The sequence below is a fragment of the Odocoileus virginianus genome, chromosome 1, assembly GCF_023699985.2.
Source record: "Odocoileus virginianus isolate 20LAN1187 ecotype Illinois chromosome 1, Ovbor_1.2, whole genome shotgun sequence".
In the NCBI taxonomy this organism is placed as follows: Eukaryota; Metazoa; Chordata; class Mammalia; order Artiodactyla; family Cervidae; genus Odocoileus; species Odocoileus virginianus.
The window spans coordinates 6,817,392-6,834,403 of NC_069674.1; the positions used below are offsets into that span (position 1 = coordinate 6,817,392).

At 48.8% G+C, this 17,012-nt stretch overlaps 1 protein-coding gene and 3 non-coding genes across 9 annotated transcripts in view; 1 reads left to right on the forward strand and 3 right to left on the reverse strand.

Annotated features, from left to right (window-relative positions):
• The window catches only part of ZNF746 (zinc finger protein 746), a 74,131-nt gene that overhangs the window by 36,097 nt on the left and 21,022 nt on the right, over nucleotides 1-17,012 (forward strand). Inside the window, exon 1 of one of the 6 annotated variants that reach the window (XM_070459268.1) lies at nucleotides 15,400-16,064. The exons of 1 other annotated variant lie outside the window; for it this stretch is intronic. Coding sequence is in view for 4 of the 5 variants with exons in the window: in XM_070459173.1 (XP_070315274.1) it covers nucleotides 16,550-16,573 (24 nt within the window). In the remaining variant the exon portion in view is untranslated. Of the gene's footprint in view, nucleotides 1-15,399; nucleotides 16,065-16,314; nucleotides 16,574-17,012 lie in introns of those variants that run through there. 4 more of the 6 variants (XM_070459173.1, XM_070459130.1, XM_070459406.1 and 1 more) reach the window with 4 other exon arrangements.
• On the reverse strand, nucleotides 3,586-3,657 carry TRNAC-GCA (transfer RNA cysteine (anticodon GCA)). The gene has a single exon. It is a non-coding gene; the product is annotated as a tRNA-Cys (tRNA).
• Nucleotides 4,992-5,063, reverse strand: TRNAC-GCA (transfer RNA cysteine (anticodon GCA)). The gene has a single exon. It is a non-coding gene; the product is annotated as a tRNA-Cys (tRNA).
• Nucleotides 7,209-7,280, reverse strand: TRNAC-GCA (transfer RNA cysteine (anticodon GCA)). Its single transcript has one exon. It is a non-coding gene; the product is annotated as a tRNA-Cys (tRNA).

The window sequence follows — 17,012 nt, forward strand, 5'->3', positions numbered from 1 at the left end:
AGTGAAAGAGGAGAGTGAAAAAGTTGGCTTAAAACTCAACATTCAGAAAATTAAGATCATGGCATCTGGTCCCATCACTTCATGGCAAGTAGATGGGGAAACAGTGGAAACAGTGACAGACTTTATTTTGGGGGGCTCCAAAATCACTGCAGATGGTGACTGCAGCCATGAAATTAAAAGTCACTTGCTCCTTAGAAGATAAGCTATGATAAACCTAGACAGCGTATTGAAAAGCGGAGATGTTATTTTGCCAACAAAGGTCCATGTGGTCAAAACTATAGTTTTTCCAGTAGTCACATATGGATGTGAGAGTTGGACCATAAAGAAAGCTGAGCACTGAAGAATTGATGCTTTTAAACTGTGGTGTTGGAGAAGACTGTTGAGAGTCCCTTGGACTGCAAGGAGAGAAAACCAGTGAATCCTAAAGGAAATCAGTCCTGAACATTCATTGGAAGGACTGATGCTGAAGCTGAAACTCCAATACTTTGGCCACCTGATGGGAAGAACCCTGAGGCTGGGAAAGACTAAAGGTAGGAGGAGAAAGGGACGACAGAGGATGAGATGGCTGGATGGTGTCACTTACTCGAAGATCATCAGTTTGAGCAAGCTCCGGGAGTTGGTGATGGATAGGAAGGCCTGGCATGCTGCAGTCCATGGGGTCGCAAAGTGTCAGACACGACTGAGCGGCTGAATGTAATGTAATGTAAGGTGGCTGAGTAGATTTAGGAATCCCCTAGATCATGAATGGACCTAAGCTAACATAAATCTAAGACCAAGAAATGCTGCTGGAGAAGATCCACATTCTACCAGAGGCTCTGTGATCTGTGGGCAAAGGCGTCAGATGAACTCACTTTAATTGGCAACCTCCATCTCCACGCCAAGGAGCGGGTAAACTTTCTTTTCTGAAAACTCTCTCTCCCAACTTTGGAATCTCTCCCTCTCACCCATCAGCTTCCCCCTTGGGGCCTTGACACGTCAGCAGATACTTTCCCTCCTCTTGAGGTCAGGAGATAGATTGGCTCCATGTTGGACATTTACCATCAGCCAGCCTCCTCTTTGCATTTCCTGAGATAAGAGATAGGTGGGCTTCAGTTGAGGAGTTTACAATCAGCCCCCTGTTGACTGGTAAGTAGCCAGTCTTAGTCTCTTGTAAACACCTCAAGGGAATAATTGTGGCAAGGACAAAGAGAAGAAAAAATTCCTGTCTGAGTAAAAGATAAGGGGACACTCCACATGCTCAGAGGGACTTGGGGTCAAAAGTCAGAGGATAATTCCAGACCAGAATGAGTCTTGCTCCTCCCAGAAGCCTTCACTTTGAGATCCATCTTGGCTAAGGTGTGCACACCCCAGAGGAAGGTCCTGAGACAAATTAACCAGGGGGAATAAGGCAAGGGGGAATAAGGCAAGGGAAATCAAAGACCCGTAGAACTGCCCCCTTATAAAGGATTTAAACTTCCCAAAGGCGTGACTCTCTCTGAGCTTGCCCTTCGCCTTTCAGCATGTACTTTTCAGTAAAATTTTTACTTTACTCGTTTCCTTCTGCCTTCTTGCCTGAATTCGTTCTTGACTAGGCAGACACTACTCGGGACCTTAGCCCTAACTGCTGGCTCTTCTGGTCCAGTTTTAGGACTCCCAGTCTGGGAAGCTAAGACCCTGCTTCCAACTACTGCTCACACTGCTTGCTGCAAGCTGCCACTTATGCTGCACGTGTCTGATGCTGGGAAGATTGAAGGCAAAAGGAGAAGGGGTGGGCAGAGGATGAGATGGTTAGATAGCATCACTGACTCAATGGACATGAATCTGAGCACACTTGAGGAGACAGTGAAGGACAGAGGAGCCTGGAGTGCTACAGTCCACGGGGTCGCAGAGTCAGTTAGTTAGTGACCGAACAACAACAAATATATGTACCATTCACCTGTCGATGGACACTTACTTTGCTTCCCTGTCTTACCTATTGTAAATAGTGCTGCAGTGAGCAATCAACATTGAGGGGCATCTTTAAAAAAAAAACTTTCTATGTTGCACTGGGATATAGCTGATTAACAATATTGTGATTGCATGTATTATTTTGAATTAGAGTTTTCTCAGGATACATGCCCAGGAGCAGGATTGCAGGATCATCTGGTAACTCTTTTTAGTTTTGATTTACCTTTTTCTAATAATTAGTGACATTGAGTATCTTTCCCTGTGCCTGTTGTCTTCTTTGAAGAAATGTCTATGTAGATCTTCACCCATTTTTTTGATTGAGTTTTTTTTTTTTTAATATTAAGCTGTATGAGTTGTTTGTATACTTTGGAAATTAATCTCTTGTCTATTGCATCTTTTGCAAACATTTTCTGCCATTCTGTCGGTTGTCTTTTCATTTTGTTTATTATGGTTTCCTTTGCTGTACAAAAGCTTTTAAGTTTAATTAGGTTTCATTCGGTTTTTTTTTTTTTATGTCTATTACTCTAGGAGACCAGTCCAAAACAATATGTCTGCAGTTTATGTCAAGGAGTGTTCTGTCTGTTTTGCTTTAGGAGTTTTATAGTATTTGGTTTTGCATTTAGGTCTTTAATCCATTTATAGTTTATTTTTGTATGTAGTGTTAGAGAATGTTCTAATTTTATTCTTCTTCATGTAGCTGTCCAGTTTTCCCAGCACCGCTTATTGAAGAGACTGTCTTTTCCCCATTGTATACTCTTGCCTCCTTTGTTGTAGAGTAATTGACTGTAGACGCCTGAGTTTATTTCTGGGCTCTCTATCCTGTTGCATTGATCTACCTTTGTGCCTTTGTTGACCGCCTTTGTGCCAGTCCCAGAACCAGGGACCTCTTGATCTGCAGCCAAATGCTCTAGCCCTGAGCTATACCCCCAGGAACACCAGCATACTCTAATGAACACCTTTCATCTGTGTGGTGACACTAAACTCTGCAAAATTAAGTTATAGATCTCCTCCAGGACTGACTTTCTGGAAGCTGCCAGACCAGGCTCCTAGTAAGACATCTTCCATCCAGTCTACAACTTTCCAGGCCTCAGTCAGTGTGTTGGGTCATCAACAAGGAGAAAGGGAGAGAAGTTGCCTGATGAACCCCCAACCCACTTCCGATCACCTTGGTTTAGCCCAAGAGCTGCCCAAAGGTCTCCATAACTGCCCACACACCCCTACCTGGGCTCCCGGCCCTTTGTTCCCATAGGTCTGACCCCACCCCCACCCCCTCTCCGCTGTGCCAAACTGTTCTGGATGAGGGTGGTAATTTAGGGTTACCATTTATTGTCTGTTCCTGGGAAGTCAGCTGTATCTACAACTTTCTAGCCTGCCCTAAAAACACCCATCAGTCTGTATCAGGGGCCTTGCCTTCTTTTTGAGGACCCAACAGAGCTGGAGAAATGAGAAACACCCAGAAGAAGAAAACACAGGTGCCACAAGGAGGCGGGACACCAGGAGTGTTAGTGCAGGAAGACGTGGGAAGAGGCTGGCCACCCAGGCTGCTCCTCTGTTAGCACTGACCTGGAGCTTCTTGATTCAAGGAAGATCCAAACTGGTGGAAAAATGAAGGAAAATGGAATGAGTAACAGCCTCCATGAATGAAAAATCCAATATGGCAGGGGGCACCTGGATTTGAACCAGGGACCTCTTGATCTGCAGTCAAATGCTCTACCCCTGAGCTATACCCCCTAACTTATTACAGGTGTCTAATAATCACCTTTCATCTTCATAGTCACACCCAGGACTCCCGTAACATACTGGAAGTTTCTATTGGTTTCTAGCAAGCTGGTAAAACCAGCAACTTATTCCTCCACAAGCTCAGCCCATAGAGGTCTCCCCCCCAGGCCTTGGAGTCCCACAATCCTACCCTTTCACATGCCTGCATCTCCCCCTTCTCCTCCATGTGTGGTGAGAGCAGCAGCCTGGAGAAGCATGCACATCTATTGCTGGAAGGGCCTTTAGAATTTGTTTTTCTCTTGTTCTGCACTACAAAACAGCAAGTTGAAGAGATCCTGTCAATCTCTTGGGAGACTCATACAGTGCCTACACCAAAAGGTGTCTCTTCAGCCTTCGTATCTGGGCATTAAACCTGGGGATGCTGGTGGGCATGCTAGTGAGGTTGGTGAACTTCTTAGTCCCTAACCTGGATCTTTTTTGTTTTCCTGAAGTTAGTGGTAACCTCATGTCTCTTAGGCAAATATCTTATATAACTAAGCAATTTGCAGCTACAATTATATTACTGTTAGTCACTCAGTTGTGTCTGACTTTTTGGGACCTCATGAACTGTAGCCAGCCAGGCTCCTCTGTCCATGGGATTCTCCAGGGAAGAATACTGGAGTGGGCTTCCATGCCCTCCTCTTGGGGATCTTCATGACCCAAGGATCAAACCCGGGTCTCCTCCATTGCAGGTGGATTCTTTACTATCTGAGCCACCAGGGAAGCCCACAATTATACTATTAGTGGTTATTATTATTCCCTCTCTTTGGAGGAGAAAACCTGCCAGAGAGTACGATTTTCGCTTTTAACTATGGTGCTGCTGTCCATGGGGTTGCAAAGAGTTGGACACAACTGAGCAAAGGAACAACAAATTATCGATGAAGAAATGGAGGAGAAAGAGTGGGGTGAGAGGATCCAGACACATGAAATAAGAATTTCAAGTGGAATAAACAGGGCAGTAAAGTCTGTGAACTAGCTAGATGCGCCCCCATGTGGTCGTGATGTGAGTTCATTGACCTGAAATAACAGGAAGATCCCCTGGAGGAGGGCATGGCAACCCACTCCAGTATTCTTGCCTGGAGAACCCCAAGAACAGAGGAGCCTGGTGGGCTACAGTGCACAGGGTCACAAAAGTCAGACACGACTGAAGCAACTTAGCGTGCATGCATGCAACAGCTTCCTCGGGGGACAACTGGCCCGCCATCTACAAGTTGCCACCGTGAATAACTGAGCATCCATTAGAACAGAATGGAAACCACTGCCTTTGCCAGCTTTCCTCCAATATTCCACAAAAAGTTCAGAGTGGTAGGGGGCACCTGGATTTGAACCAGGGACCTCTTGATCTGCAGTCAAATGCTCTACCCCTGAGCTATACCCCCTTACTTAGTATGGGTGTCTAATAACCACCTTTCATGCTTCCCCAGTGCCTCAGCAATAAAGAATCCACCTGCAATGCAGGAGACGTGGGTTTGATCACGGGGTGGGGAAGATCCCCTGGAGGATCTTCATGGCAACCCGCTCCAGTATCCTTGCCTGGAGAATCCCATGGACAGAGGAGCCTGGTGGGCTACAGTCCACAGGGTCACACGACTGAAGTGACTTATCAGGCACACAACCACCTTTCTCCTTCATGGTCATACCCAGGACACTTGTAACACACTAAAAGTTTCTACTTAATTTCTGGAGAGCTGGTAAGACCGGCAACCTATTCCTAAATAAACTCAAAACTGAAGCAGTCACCTAGATCATCTTCCTGAGAAAACACGTTGCAGCCCCCTCACCCTCCATGGGCCCTGTGAGTCTCTGCTGCTCAGGCCGACAGCTGACGTCCACAGTACATTTCCAGGGTCCCTGTTCAAGGCGGGTGACTGAGGTTCCGGTGGAAAAGTAGCCCCGGGAACGGCACTGGATCGCATGACTGAAAGTGGATTGCAGCCCCTACTGTGTAGCCGCCAGTCACCGTCCGCATGCTCCCTTAACAGTGCCCACCACCACACCACTACCCTTTCTTTAGTCTCTCTGCTCTGTGCAGACCCTGCCGAAGCAGCTCAGGATGGAGCAACTGGAGCCCCGAGGGCCTCCTGCAAGCACCTCGCTGTGCTTGGTTATGGGGGAGCATAGGAGAGGCATCAAAGCTCCCAGTTCCCCTCCATGGCGGTGCGTGTGCATGGTGAAGGAGGGATGAACCCGAGGGAAAGGTGACATCTGCAAGGCTCTAAGATAAGTGTTAATGGGCATGGGCGTCCAGTCAACCCTGGAGAAGTTCACCTGGCACTGCAAGAAGCTAGAGAGGCTTTCTGGCAAAGACCTAAACAATCTGACCTCTCCTCTATCCTACGAAGACTCAATTCTACAGAACCACAGGCTAAAAAAAGGCATTTTTTTCAATCACAGAAAACTAACTGAAAGGGAGTTGTTGGAAGGTGAAGAGATCGAATCACATCCTCTGAACTGAGAAGGAACTTCAAGAATGGAAAAAGAAGCAGACAACTCCTTAAAGTACAAATACGAAAGTTTATTGCGGATGACCGGTAGGACCTGGCAGACAACAATCCAGCATCATTCAGAGTGACACCCTGCGCTGCTGATGGGGTACCAGGGGATTTAAAGGGGCCAAATCTAAAGACAGACTGACCACTACAGGAGGAAGACATCCACACCGATGGGAACAGGGTTTTTCCTCCCCCGTGGGGATCTCATGACCAGTAACCACTGGATCAGCAAAAGGCACTCTTTTATGGTTTATCTCAGATGGAGGCAAGGGTAAAAGCTGATGGAGAATTTATCTGTCTTGAACACATTCTGTATAAGTGAGTTAAAGGAGGGGAGGGAATAAGACTGCCGGCCTGAGATGGAGCTAACAAAATGGGGTCCCTGTGGTTCAACCATGCAGGCCCCTCCCTTATTATAACTGTAATCTCAGCAGCACCTTTTTTAAAATTTTTCCATCAGCCCGATGAGGACAACTCCACTGTGAACTAAACCCATTTCCTCTCCTTCCCCCGAGCCTGGACCCCCTCCCACCTGGCAGCCCTGAAGCTTCTCCCCACCCTTCAATCCATGCCAAGTCCTCTAAAGCAATTGCTGTTCTCCTAGAAGGGCTTTCAGGATGATCCAGTAGAGGAGCTGCTAAATGTGGCCCCAGAACAAAAAAATCATCTCATACTTCTGTGATGTGAGTGGATGAAAGGAAGGAAGGGCACTGTTGAAAACAGCCAAACAAAACCCGAACCTCTGGAAACAGGCCCGGAGGGGGATGTATATGTTTATATTCCCATGTTTCCGGGTAGTTCTAAGTGCTCAGATGAGCCTTGAGTCCCCATGGTCTAGGCTAGAACCATCCTTCTGGTTCTGGGACTTTCCATTGCCTCAGCCCAGGAGATGAGCTAGACACCTTCCTTTCTACTTTACCAACTCCTTTACTATCATCTCCTTTGCCAACTGCTGCACCCCCCAGTCTGCCCACCGAGAAGAGCCTGCCTGAGGGTGTAATTTGGTGTAGGTACTAAAACAAGACTTACTTGAGGGGGCACCTGGATTTGAACCAGGGACCTCTTGATCTGCAGTCAAATGCTCTACCCCTGAGCTATACCCCCTTGCTTATGAGGGGTAGCTAATAAATACTTTCTCACCTGTGTTGAAATGCCCACACCCACTGTGCACTGAAATTTCTACTGATTCTCAGAAAGTTCCGAAGGTATGGGAATTTTGCCTTACAGAAAATTCGCACCTTTTGGCCCTCCTCTTCCACATGGATCTCCCTCCCAATTTTAGCCCCCAGAGCTCTCTGCTCACAGTCTCGCAGTCTCATTTTTCTTGGTACCACCGTGAAGGCACCAGCTGGAAAAATCACTGGTAAGCGCTGGACCTCCTTTGCCTTCCTCCCTTTCCTCAGCAGCTCCATCTACCAACTTGCCCCCAGCTCGATTTTCACCTTCCCCACCTTCACCCCTGTCCTGAGGGGCAGACAAGGGTCTCTGTTGCCGTCTCAGCATTTCCCCTCTTCTTTCCTCTCATCGCAGCTAAGTCTTGACTTTTGGCAGGATCTTCACTGTTCTTTGATCCTCCAACTCCCCCTTCTGGATTTTTACTTCAGGATAAATTGCGTAAGGCTCTATAATTCCCTTGTTCAATAACACTTCGGGTGATATTGCTTCTCGGATGAATACTGACTGGCACATCTCACTGGGTTTATTTTTTTCGTTTTTTCATTTGTGTGTAAAATGTACAGAAAATGCATAAATCAAAGGCATTCCGCTTTATTAATAATAATAAAAAATACACCCATGTAATCTCAGATCCAGATCAAGAAATAGAACATGACTTGGGGAGAATGGAAATGAGATATAAGGACTGGAGTAGAGAATTGGTCCTTCCTGAGTGTACACTTTTATATAGCCTCAAATTTGAATCATTTAAATGTTTTATTACATTTCCAAAAAAACCCTCAAGTATGGAAAGACAAACCTGAAAATATAAACAAAACCCATAAACCCAAGGTATGTCACACTGATAATTTGACCACAAAGAAGAAAGTACGTTCAGTGGTATATATACTAAGGGGAAAAAGAGATACTGAACTTTACTTAGAAGTAAAGTTGTTTTACTTTACTTGATAGGAGAGTTGGACTATAAAGAAAGCTGAGTGCTGAAGAATTGATGCTTTTGACTGTAGTGTTGGAGACTCTTGAGAGTCCCTTGGACTGCAAGGAGATCCAGCCAGTCCATCCTAGAGGAAATCAGTCCTAAATATTCATTGGAAGGACTGATGCTGAACCTGAAACTCCAACACTTCGGCCACCTGATGTGAATAGCTCACTCATTGGAAAAGACCCTGATTCTGGGAAAGATTGAAGGCAGGAGGAGAAGGGGATGACAGAGGATGAGATAGTTGGATGGCATCACTGACTTGATGGACATAGTTTGAGCAAGTTTCGGAAGTTGGTGATGGACAGGGAGGTCTGGCATGCTGCAGTCCATGGGGTCACAAAGAGTTGGACACGACTGAGCGACTAAACTGAAAGTTGTTTTGGTATAACTTACAAAACCTATGTTTTTGAGCAAATGAATAAAATTTTGATATTTGGGGGAACCAGGGTTCTAATCCTGAGACAGGAGATATAAATATGGAATGGAGACAGGCAAGGAAGAACAGTGGAGCTGGACTGGAATTGTAAATAGCTATGTGAATACACATGCACACAGTGTATGCATGCACACCTACAAGTACACACGTACGTTTCTTAACTCTGCTCTCTGAAAAGCACTAGAAACATCTCAGTTGCAGTGAGCACTCCTGATGCCCATATTGTAGTTATTAAATACCATTAAAAACAGCCAAAAACTTGGAGATCTGGCTGATTCCACGGGTGGGCAAAAAACCTAAAAGCTGAACTATGGAACATTTCGTACTAGGAAGTAGGAAAATGCCCCAGAACTGATGGGGACACGTCAACAGAGCACAGGACCAGCTTGAAGAGGCTCACCACTAGCTAAATTTGGGACAAGTTGAGCATCAAAACAGATAGAGGTATGTGTTATAGTTCACTGGGGCTTCCCAGCCATTGCTAGTGGTAAAGAACATGTCTGCCAACGCAGGAGACATAAGAGATGTGGGTTTGAACCCTGGGTTGGGAAGACCCCCTGAGGAAGGCATGGCGACCCACTCCAGTATTCTTGCCTGGAAAATTCCATGGACAGAGGAGCCTGGCAGGCAGCAGTCCACAGGGTCGCAAAGAGTTGGATATGACTGTAGTGACTTAGCACACACGCACAAATGTTATAACTCATTAAAGAATCCATAAATCCATGTTACTAAGGTTTTTAAAATTTTTTTTTAGGTAGAGAAAGGAAAGCTTTACAAAATCTTTACCAACAAGTCAATTAAATGGAAAAAGAAGGGTCAAAATATAAAATCATCAGTTTATGACCATCATTGTAAAAAACTTAGATAAGAATCATTAATGGATGCTTAATTTGTTAGATGAAAATTATCAGGGAATAGGATACATAAAAATCTGCCAACACCGCTTCAATTCATTATTCAAATTCAACTTCATCAATAATGTAACAAACTAACATCATTTCCTTTTTTTAATTAAAATTTGTTTTTCATCATTTCCTCTTGATGTGAGGCACAAAAGACATAATATCACTTGTGTGGTCATTTTGCTAAAATATTGAACTTTAAATAATGAGGGAACTTCCCTGGTGGTCCAGTAGTTAAGAATCCACCAGCCAATGCAGGGGACACAAGTTCAATCCCTGGTATGGGAAGATCCCACAAGCCTCGGAGCAACTAAGCCAGTGCTCCACATCTGCTGAGCCTGAACACCTAAAACCCATGCTCTGCAACAAGAGAAGCCACTGAAATGGAAAGCCCGTGCACGACAATGAAGAGAAAACCACACTCACCGCAACTGGAGAAAGCTTGTGCGTAGCAATGAAGACCCAGTGCAGCCAAAAATAAGTAAAAAATTTTAAGTCCATCTAAGTGTGACTTGAGGTGTAACACACAAATTTTACATCTGTTCTATGTTTATCATCATTCGTTTCAAAGTATTTTCTAATTTCTGTGAGTTCTTGAGAAGAGTGTCATAATTTACCATTTCCCATGCTTCAGACTCTCTGATTCCTATCTGGAATGTTCCTTGCCCCCTACCCCTTGTCTGCTTAGCAAATTCCTACTGACCCTTTATTCTCTAAGAAACCACCCTGCCCTTGCAGGAAGGACCTAGCACACCTTCTGCATGAGACTGAATGTTGTTTTCATGTCCATCATGGAGCTTCACCCTGAGCAGCGTCAGTGGATCAAACAACCTTGCGTGCTTATTTTCTGGAACAATGATCATTTCAAATATTCTCTTTTATCCAGATGAATCCATGAATTGTCCCAGGTTTTTATACTTTGAGGGTCCAAAATTACATTACCCAGATGATCTCTTAGCACCAGAAAGTGACATAAAAACTCTTTGTTATACTGAAAACCTGGGAGTTTTGTTTACAAAATGTGGTCACCTTGATTATATACTCTCCAGGCTGACGATCTGCAGGTACTTAGTATGGGCTTGTTGACTAAGTGCTACTGAGTAAGTTTTGTCCCTCGCCACGCTAGAAAGGACTTGGTGTCCCTATAAAATACTCGTAACTTCATCTGACTAGCCTTTGATGTGACAGGCTTCATCTTCAAAGCCAGAGGCGGCATTATTCTCATCACAAGGTCATCAAAAACGGCTGACTCAAGGGTCAGCCTTATAAAACTTCAGTGTCTCTTGTAAATTGAGTCATAATCTGAGTAATAAGCTTGTTTCTCTTATGAGTAATAATGTCATTGCTGGGGTAGGCCATGATCTGCACAGTAAGTGTTCCTGAATGTACATAGTGAGAAATGTTTTTTTTTTTTTTAATTGAAACACTATTCCCAAAAGCTGTGGGGAATTTAGTTATGGGGAAATTCAATAACCTTAGTCATACTTTAAAATAAATCTAAAAACAAACTCTGATGCCTGTATGAAAATATGTCTGGATTTTTTCCACACCTGGGGTTTGCTTAAAGGGGCTTCCTCGATGGCTCAGTGGTAAAGAATCTGCGTGCAAGATGCAACAGATGAGGGTTCGATCCCTGGGTTGGGAAGATCCCCTGGAGGAGGACATGGCAACCCTCTCCAGTATTCTTGCCTGGAGAATCCCATGCACAGAGGAGCCTGGCAGGCTACAGTCCATGGGGTCTCAAAAGAGTTGGACACAACTGAGCACACAGGCGAGACCCACTTAAATTCTTCTGCTGTGTGTCTCATCTTTACTGGTTGAAGGCGACCTCACGTCTGCTCTGGGGAGATCCAGGCCTAGAGGCTTTGCCTCTGTCGAGGGAGCCTGGAATCCCATGGGGTTTGATTCTTCATTCTTGAAGCTCATAGCTCTGATCCTAGGGAAGATGCAGGAGCCCTGGGATGAGTCAATGTCTAAGCTGTTGTCAGGCACCTACATCCTCGGTGTAGGCAAGCTCTGACACCAACAAATTGGACTAAATGAGGCCATGGAAGGTTCTGGAAAGCATGACGGGCAATCATGGATGCCAGGGCACTGAAGCTTCCCCACACATCTGCTGCATGCTCACCTTGCCCACGGTTCTCTAAAGCCACACCAGGAACTCCCTCCACTTCGGCTGAGAGTGATGCCATCACGGGGGAAACTGGGCCTCCCTGGAGCTGTGCCGCTCAGACTGAGGCAGGGGAGGCCCATGAAGGTGGGGAGCAGCGAGGGAGCCACTGGAAGCATCAAATCACCAGCCTTTCAGTGGTTCATGTGGCAAACAATGTTTAAAAATTCAATTAATCATAGGAGTGTTGCAGAGTGACTGCAAGATTTATCAGTTCAGTTCAGTAGCTTAGTCATGTCCAACTCTTTGTGACCCCATGGACTGCAACACACCAGGCCTCCCTGTCCATCACCAACTCCTGGAGTTTACTCAAACTCATGTCCATCGAGTTGGTGATGCCATCCAACCATCTCATCCTTTGTCATCCCCTTCTCCTCCTGCCTTCAATCTTGCCCAGCGTCAGGGTCTTTTCCAAGGAGTCAGTTCTTCGCATCAGGTGGCCAAAGCACTGGAGTTTCAGCTTCAGCATCAGTCCTTCCAATGAATATTCAGGACTGATCTCCTTTGGGATGGACTGGTTGGATCTCCTTGCAGTCCAAGGGACGCTCAAGAGTCTTCTCCAACACCACAGTTCAAAAGCATCAATTCTTGGGCGCTCAGCTTTAATTATAGTCCAACTCTCACATCCATACATAACTACTGGAAAAACCATAGCCTTGGCTAGACGGACCTTTGTTGGCAGAGTAATGTCTCTGCTTTTTAACATGCTGCCTAGGTTGGATCGTTAGAGCATGGCCACTCAATACAACTTCCGGTTTGCTGAGGGCTTCTCAGGCAGTGTCCAGACCCACAGGGCGCACACAGTCTTGTGTCCGGCCTTGAGCACCATGGTGTCAAATGTTTGTGAAGCGCTGGTCTCCAGTCTGTTCATTCCATGGTGTCCTACTCCTGCTATGTTTGGTCAGACCTGACCCCACCTCACGCTTGGACTCTTGCAGTAGCAGCCACCTCACCAGTCTTGGGTCCCTCTTTACCCCTCCTGCCCGTCACTTTCAGGGACGTCTCCGTGTCAGCACCGTGACTGGCTTATTCCCTGCTCGACCGCAGCTATCCGACCCAGCACCCCCACCCCCAGAATAAAGCCTGTAAAGCTTGTCACAATACGACTCAGTCTATTTTCCTTTGTGACTCAAAGTCCTAACTGATCACGTTCCTTCTCCGAAATGCGTTTGTACCCTCTGGCTCCCCTTATTTCTATGCTGTTCCCCAGCTCACATCTCTGCTACCATCATCTGGTCTGAAACGTTCTCTGATTATTAACATCCTTCAAGATCTAGTTCTAACATTATCTACTTTACAAGGTTGACTCTGAAGAAGAAAGAAAAAATATATATATTTAGTGCATGTGTGTGCACATGCATGTATACCTGCACACGCACACAGTTTCTTACCAGTTGTGTGCAAGGCTGTTTACCAGTCTTGGGGAACACAAAGGGAGCAAGTCACTGTCCTTGCCCAGAGATGTAGCCAGTGCAAAGGGCCAGAGTAGGAGACGAGGACTGACATTGGACAAGGCTCACAAACTCGATAGGCTTCTCATGCCCACAACTTCCTTTGGAGGAACCTCTGGTAGAGCTCCCTACATAAAGCTGCTGGCAATTTTTCCAAGTACAAAATGTAAACCTAGCAGCGCTCTTCTGGCCTCCAACCAGCTTTGGGGGCCTTGGCTTTTGTCTCAGCTTAAAAGGGCCACCGCCTGTTAGATGAAAGAACCCACCCAATCAGATCCTCTCTCCTGGGAAGAATTCATTCGAGGGACACACAGATGGTCACTGAAGGCCAGGCTGCATCTGCCCCCGTGCAGTTCTCCTCCTCCACGAGGCAGGTAATGGGTCCCAACTTAGAAGCACTGGGACCCTGAGAGGACACATCACCATGGAGGTGACACCTCTGTTTCCTTGAGAATGAAGAAGCCCCTTCTCCAAGGGAATCCGGGAGCTGATTGGTACATGGTGTCATGAGAACATAAGCAAGCTTGTATGTGTGTGTGTTAAGTTGCTTCAGTTGTGTCCAACTCTTTGCAACTCTATGGACTGTAGCCCACCAGGCTCCTCTATCCATGGGATTCTCCAGGCAAGAATACTGGAGTGGATTGCCCTGCCCTCCTCCAGGGGATCTTCCCAACCCAGGGACCAAACCTGAGTCTCCTACATCTCCTGCATTGGTAGGCGGTTCTTTACCCCTAGTGCCACCTGGGAAGCCCAAGCTAGTACATGAGTCACCACCAAATAGGCCACTGTGAGAGGAGCAGACCCAGTAGTGGTCAACTGGGTCCAGTGTCAAAGTAAATGAGTGATAAAAGAAAGGTCAGACCCAGGAAGGTTTGCAGAATAGCCTGATCTAATCTGGCTTTACATATGAGCAAAGAGAGCCCCCGAGAGGCTGGCAGATGGACCCAAGGACCTCGACCAGTAAATAATAGAACTTTCAGGTCCTGGAACCCGGGTTCTCCCCACAGTAGCCCCATTGCACAAGGCCCAACCTAGACAAGACTTGGCTAGGTTCTGATGGCTTTTTTTTTTTTTAAATCGAGGACTTTTCCGTGAAGCTAAGGAAGCTTCAGACAGCATCCCTTATGTCAGCTGTGTACTGACTTTTTAAAACTTGGAATTTTGTGAAGATTTTTTTCTTCATATTCCCCAATTATACAAGCTTCAGGGGTGCACCCTTGGTACAGCGGATGGGTTATTTGGGAAGGAAAGATGATATGGAAGAAAAGCTAAAAGAAAAAGAAAAAAAAAAAGGTAAGGACTCCGGGGCAGATTCCAGAACATTCTCCTGCAGTGAGTTGAGTCGACTTTGCCTGCTCAGGAATTTCCTCCAAAAGGCCAAAGGGTGCAGGGGCTCCAATCAGGAAACCCCTATCCCCTATCACACTCCCACATTTGACAGGCAGGGTTGGGGGTGGGGGTTCGCACATCAGAAACCAACTGGGCCAGCGTCAGTGAGAAAAAGAAAGTCAGGCACCCAAAAAGACCTCCCGCAAAGGCAACCCTGTGAGTAAAGTGTCGCCTCCCCACCCCCCCGCTCCTCCTGGGGAGATTCCACCTTCATACACAAAGCACGCATGCGGGATGACCCCTTGCGGTAAGTTCAGCTCCAGGTGAAGGTGAGAAAACAAAGGGCGCCTTAAGGCCCGGGGCGGGCAGAGCCGCAGCCCTGCGGAGTACGGAGCACGTGGTGCGCAGGTCCCTCTCCGCCCAGAGTCCGGTTTAGAGGAAATGCTGGGCAGCAATGCATCTGCACGGCCACACGGGGGCGTCAGTCAAAGGCGCTTTCCGTCCGCCTGCTCCCCTTCGCCTTTAGAAGAGTTGTGAGACTTATTTTTCTCTCCTTGTTTTAAAAATACAATTCTTGTCATTACAAAATATTTTTAAAACATTACTGTCGTTACTACAAAACGTAAAGCATTTAAGTTAGAAAATGCATTAAAATGGCTTGTGGTCTGATTGTTAGAGAACTACTTAAGACCATATGCTTCCAAACCTTCCAATGATTATGTAATCATGATATACCCAATATATATTATATACATAATATATAAACTTATATAACCATCCTTGACAGACTTCTTTTAAAATGTCAGGAACATCTTCCCTTACCAACTTCTTGAGCGAAATAATTTCAGGTATTGGTGTTGTGTTCTGTTGTCCACTGCATTAAAAAACATTTTTATAGGTAACCCAGACGTTAGAGAAAGTTGCAAGCGCTGCCTACCGGGATATAGTGAGCTATATTCCTATTGCTGGAAGGACGTTTTTCATTTCAACTCGAAGGTGAACAGGAGGGACAGCTGGCCAAGGAAGTGAACACGCAGAAGCCCCGAGTGCGGGAGCCAGGACCCAAAGCCGCAGAGGCGACGTGGCTGCGGCCCCTGAGGAGACGGCGCAGGCCTCCCGGGGCTGGCATGGGGCGGGGGACCGGGGCGGCTGCCGTCGCCGCGGTCACCGGGAGGGCGGCCCGGCTGGTCTCCGCAGCGGGGAGATTCTTTTCGGTCGCCGAGCCCCTCGGGGCACAGGGGGACGGAAGCCCGAGACGCTCGCGGCCCCACGGGCAGGTCGGACGCTGAGTCCAGGCGGCGACTCTGCGCCCGCGCCCGGCCGCGGCCGATGGGTCCGGGCGTCAGGGAATCTGGGGATCGGAGTGTCGGCGGGGTGGCGGGCCAGTTGGCCGGTAGACCGAGGGAGCCGGAGAATCGGCGGGCCGGTGGATCAGGCGCCCGGTGAGTAGGTGGGTTGGCAGGGGTCGGGGGTCGGAGTGAGGGGGAGTGTGGGCAAGTCGGCGGGGCGGGGGTGGGGGAGTAGGGGACTCGCTGGGCCGGCGGGCCGGGCAGCGTTCGGGGGCTCGGCGGGCAGGCGGGCCGCGGGGCGGGGCGGGCCGCGGGGCGGGGCGGGGCGGGGCGGGCGCCGCGCCTGCCGTTCGCCTCTCCGGGCTGCAGGTGGGGCTGTGCGGCCGCGCTGCCTCCAGGAAGCCTCACGGGCCTGCGCCGGCTCCCAGGATGCAGTGTGGACCGGCCGGGCGCTGACGGCGGCGGCGCGTCTGCGGGCGGAGCGGCGCGGGCCGGCCAGCGAGGAGCGCGGCGACGCGGGCGGGGACGGCGGGGCCGGGCGGGCGCCGCCTGCGGAGAGGCCGGGGGCCGGCCTGCGTGGGGCCGCGCGGCGGCGGCGGCGGCGACTTCCTCCGGGCCGGGCCGGACAGCGCAGGGCCATGGCCGAGGCGGCCGCGGCTCCGGTAAGGGCGGCCCGCGCGCACGGACTCGCGGACTCGGGGGCCCCCGGGGTGGCCGGGGCCCAGCACACGGCGCCGCAGGCCCTGGGGAGGGGCTCCGGGGGCCGGACCGGGCCGCCGGGCCTGGGGCTCCGGGCGAGCGGGACGCGGGGTCCGCCGGGGCCTACGGCGCCCGCCCGCCGGCTGGGCGCTCCCCCCACACACCCCGTTCCGGGCCGAGCCTGAGCCGGGCGGAACCGGCCGTTCCCGCACCGCAGGCCGCCCCTCGCCGAGTTCCTGCTATCCTCCGGGGCTTCCTGCCCCCGCCCCATCCGCTGCCCCCCCATCTCCGCGCGCGCCCCCCACCACCACCCCGCGTCTCCTTTCTCTGCCCACCGCTCGCTACCCCCCAGCTCCCCCCAGCGGCCTGGTGGCACCTGGGAGGTGTCCGGAGCGGCCGCGA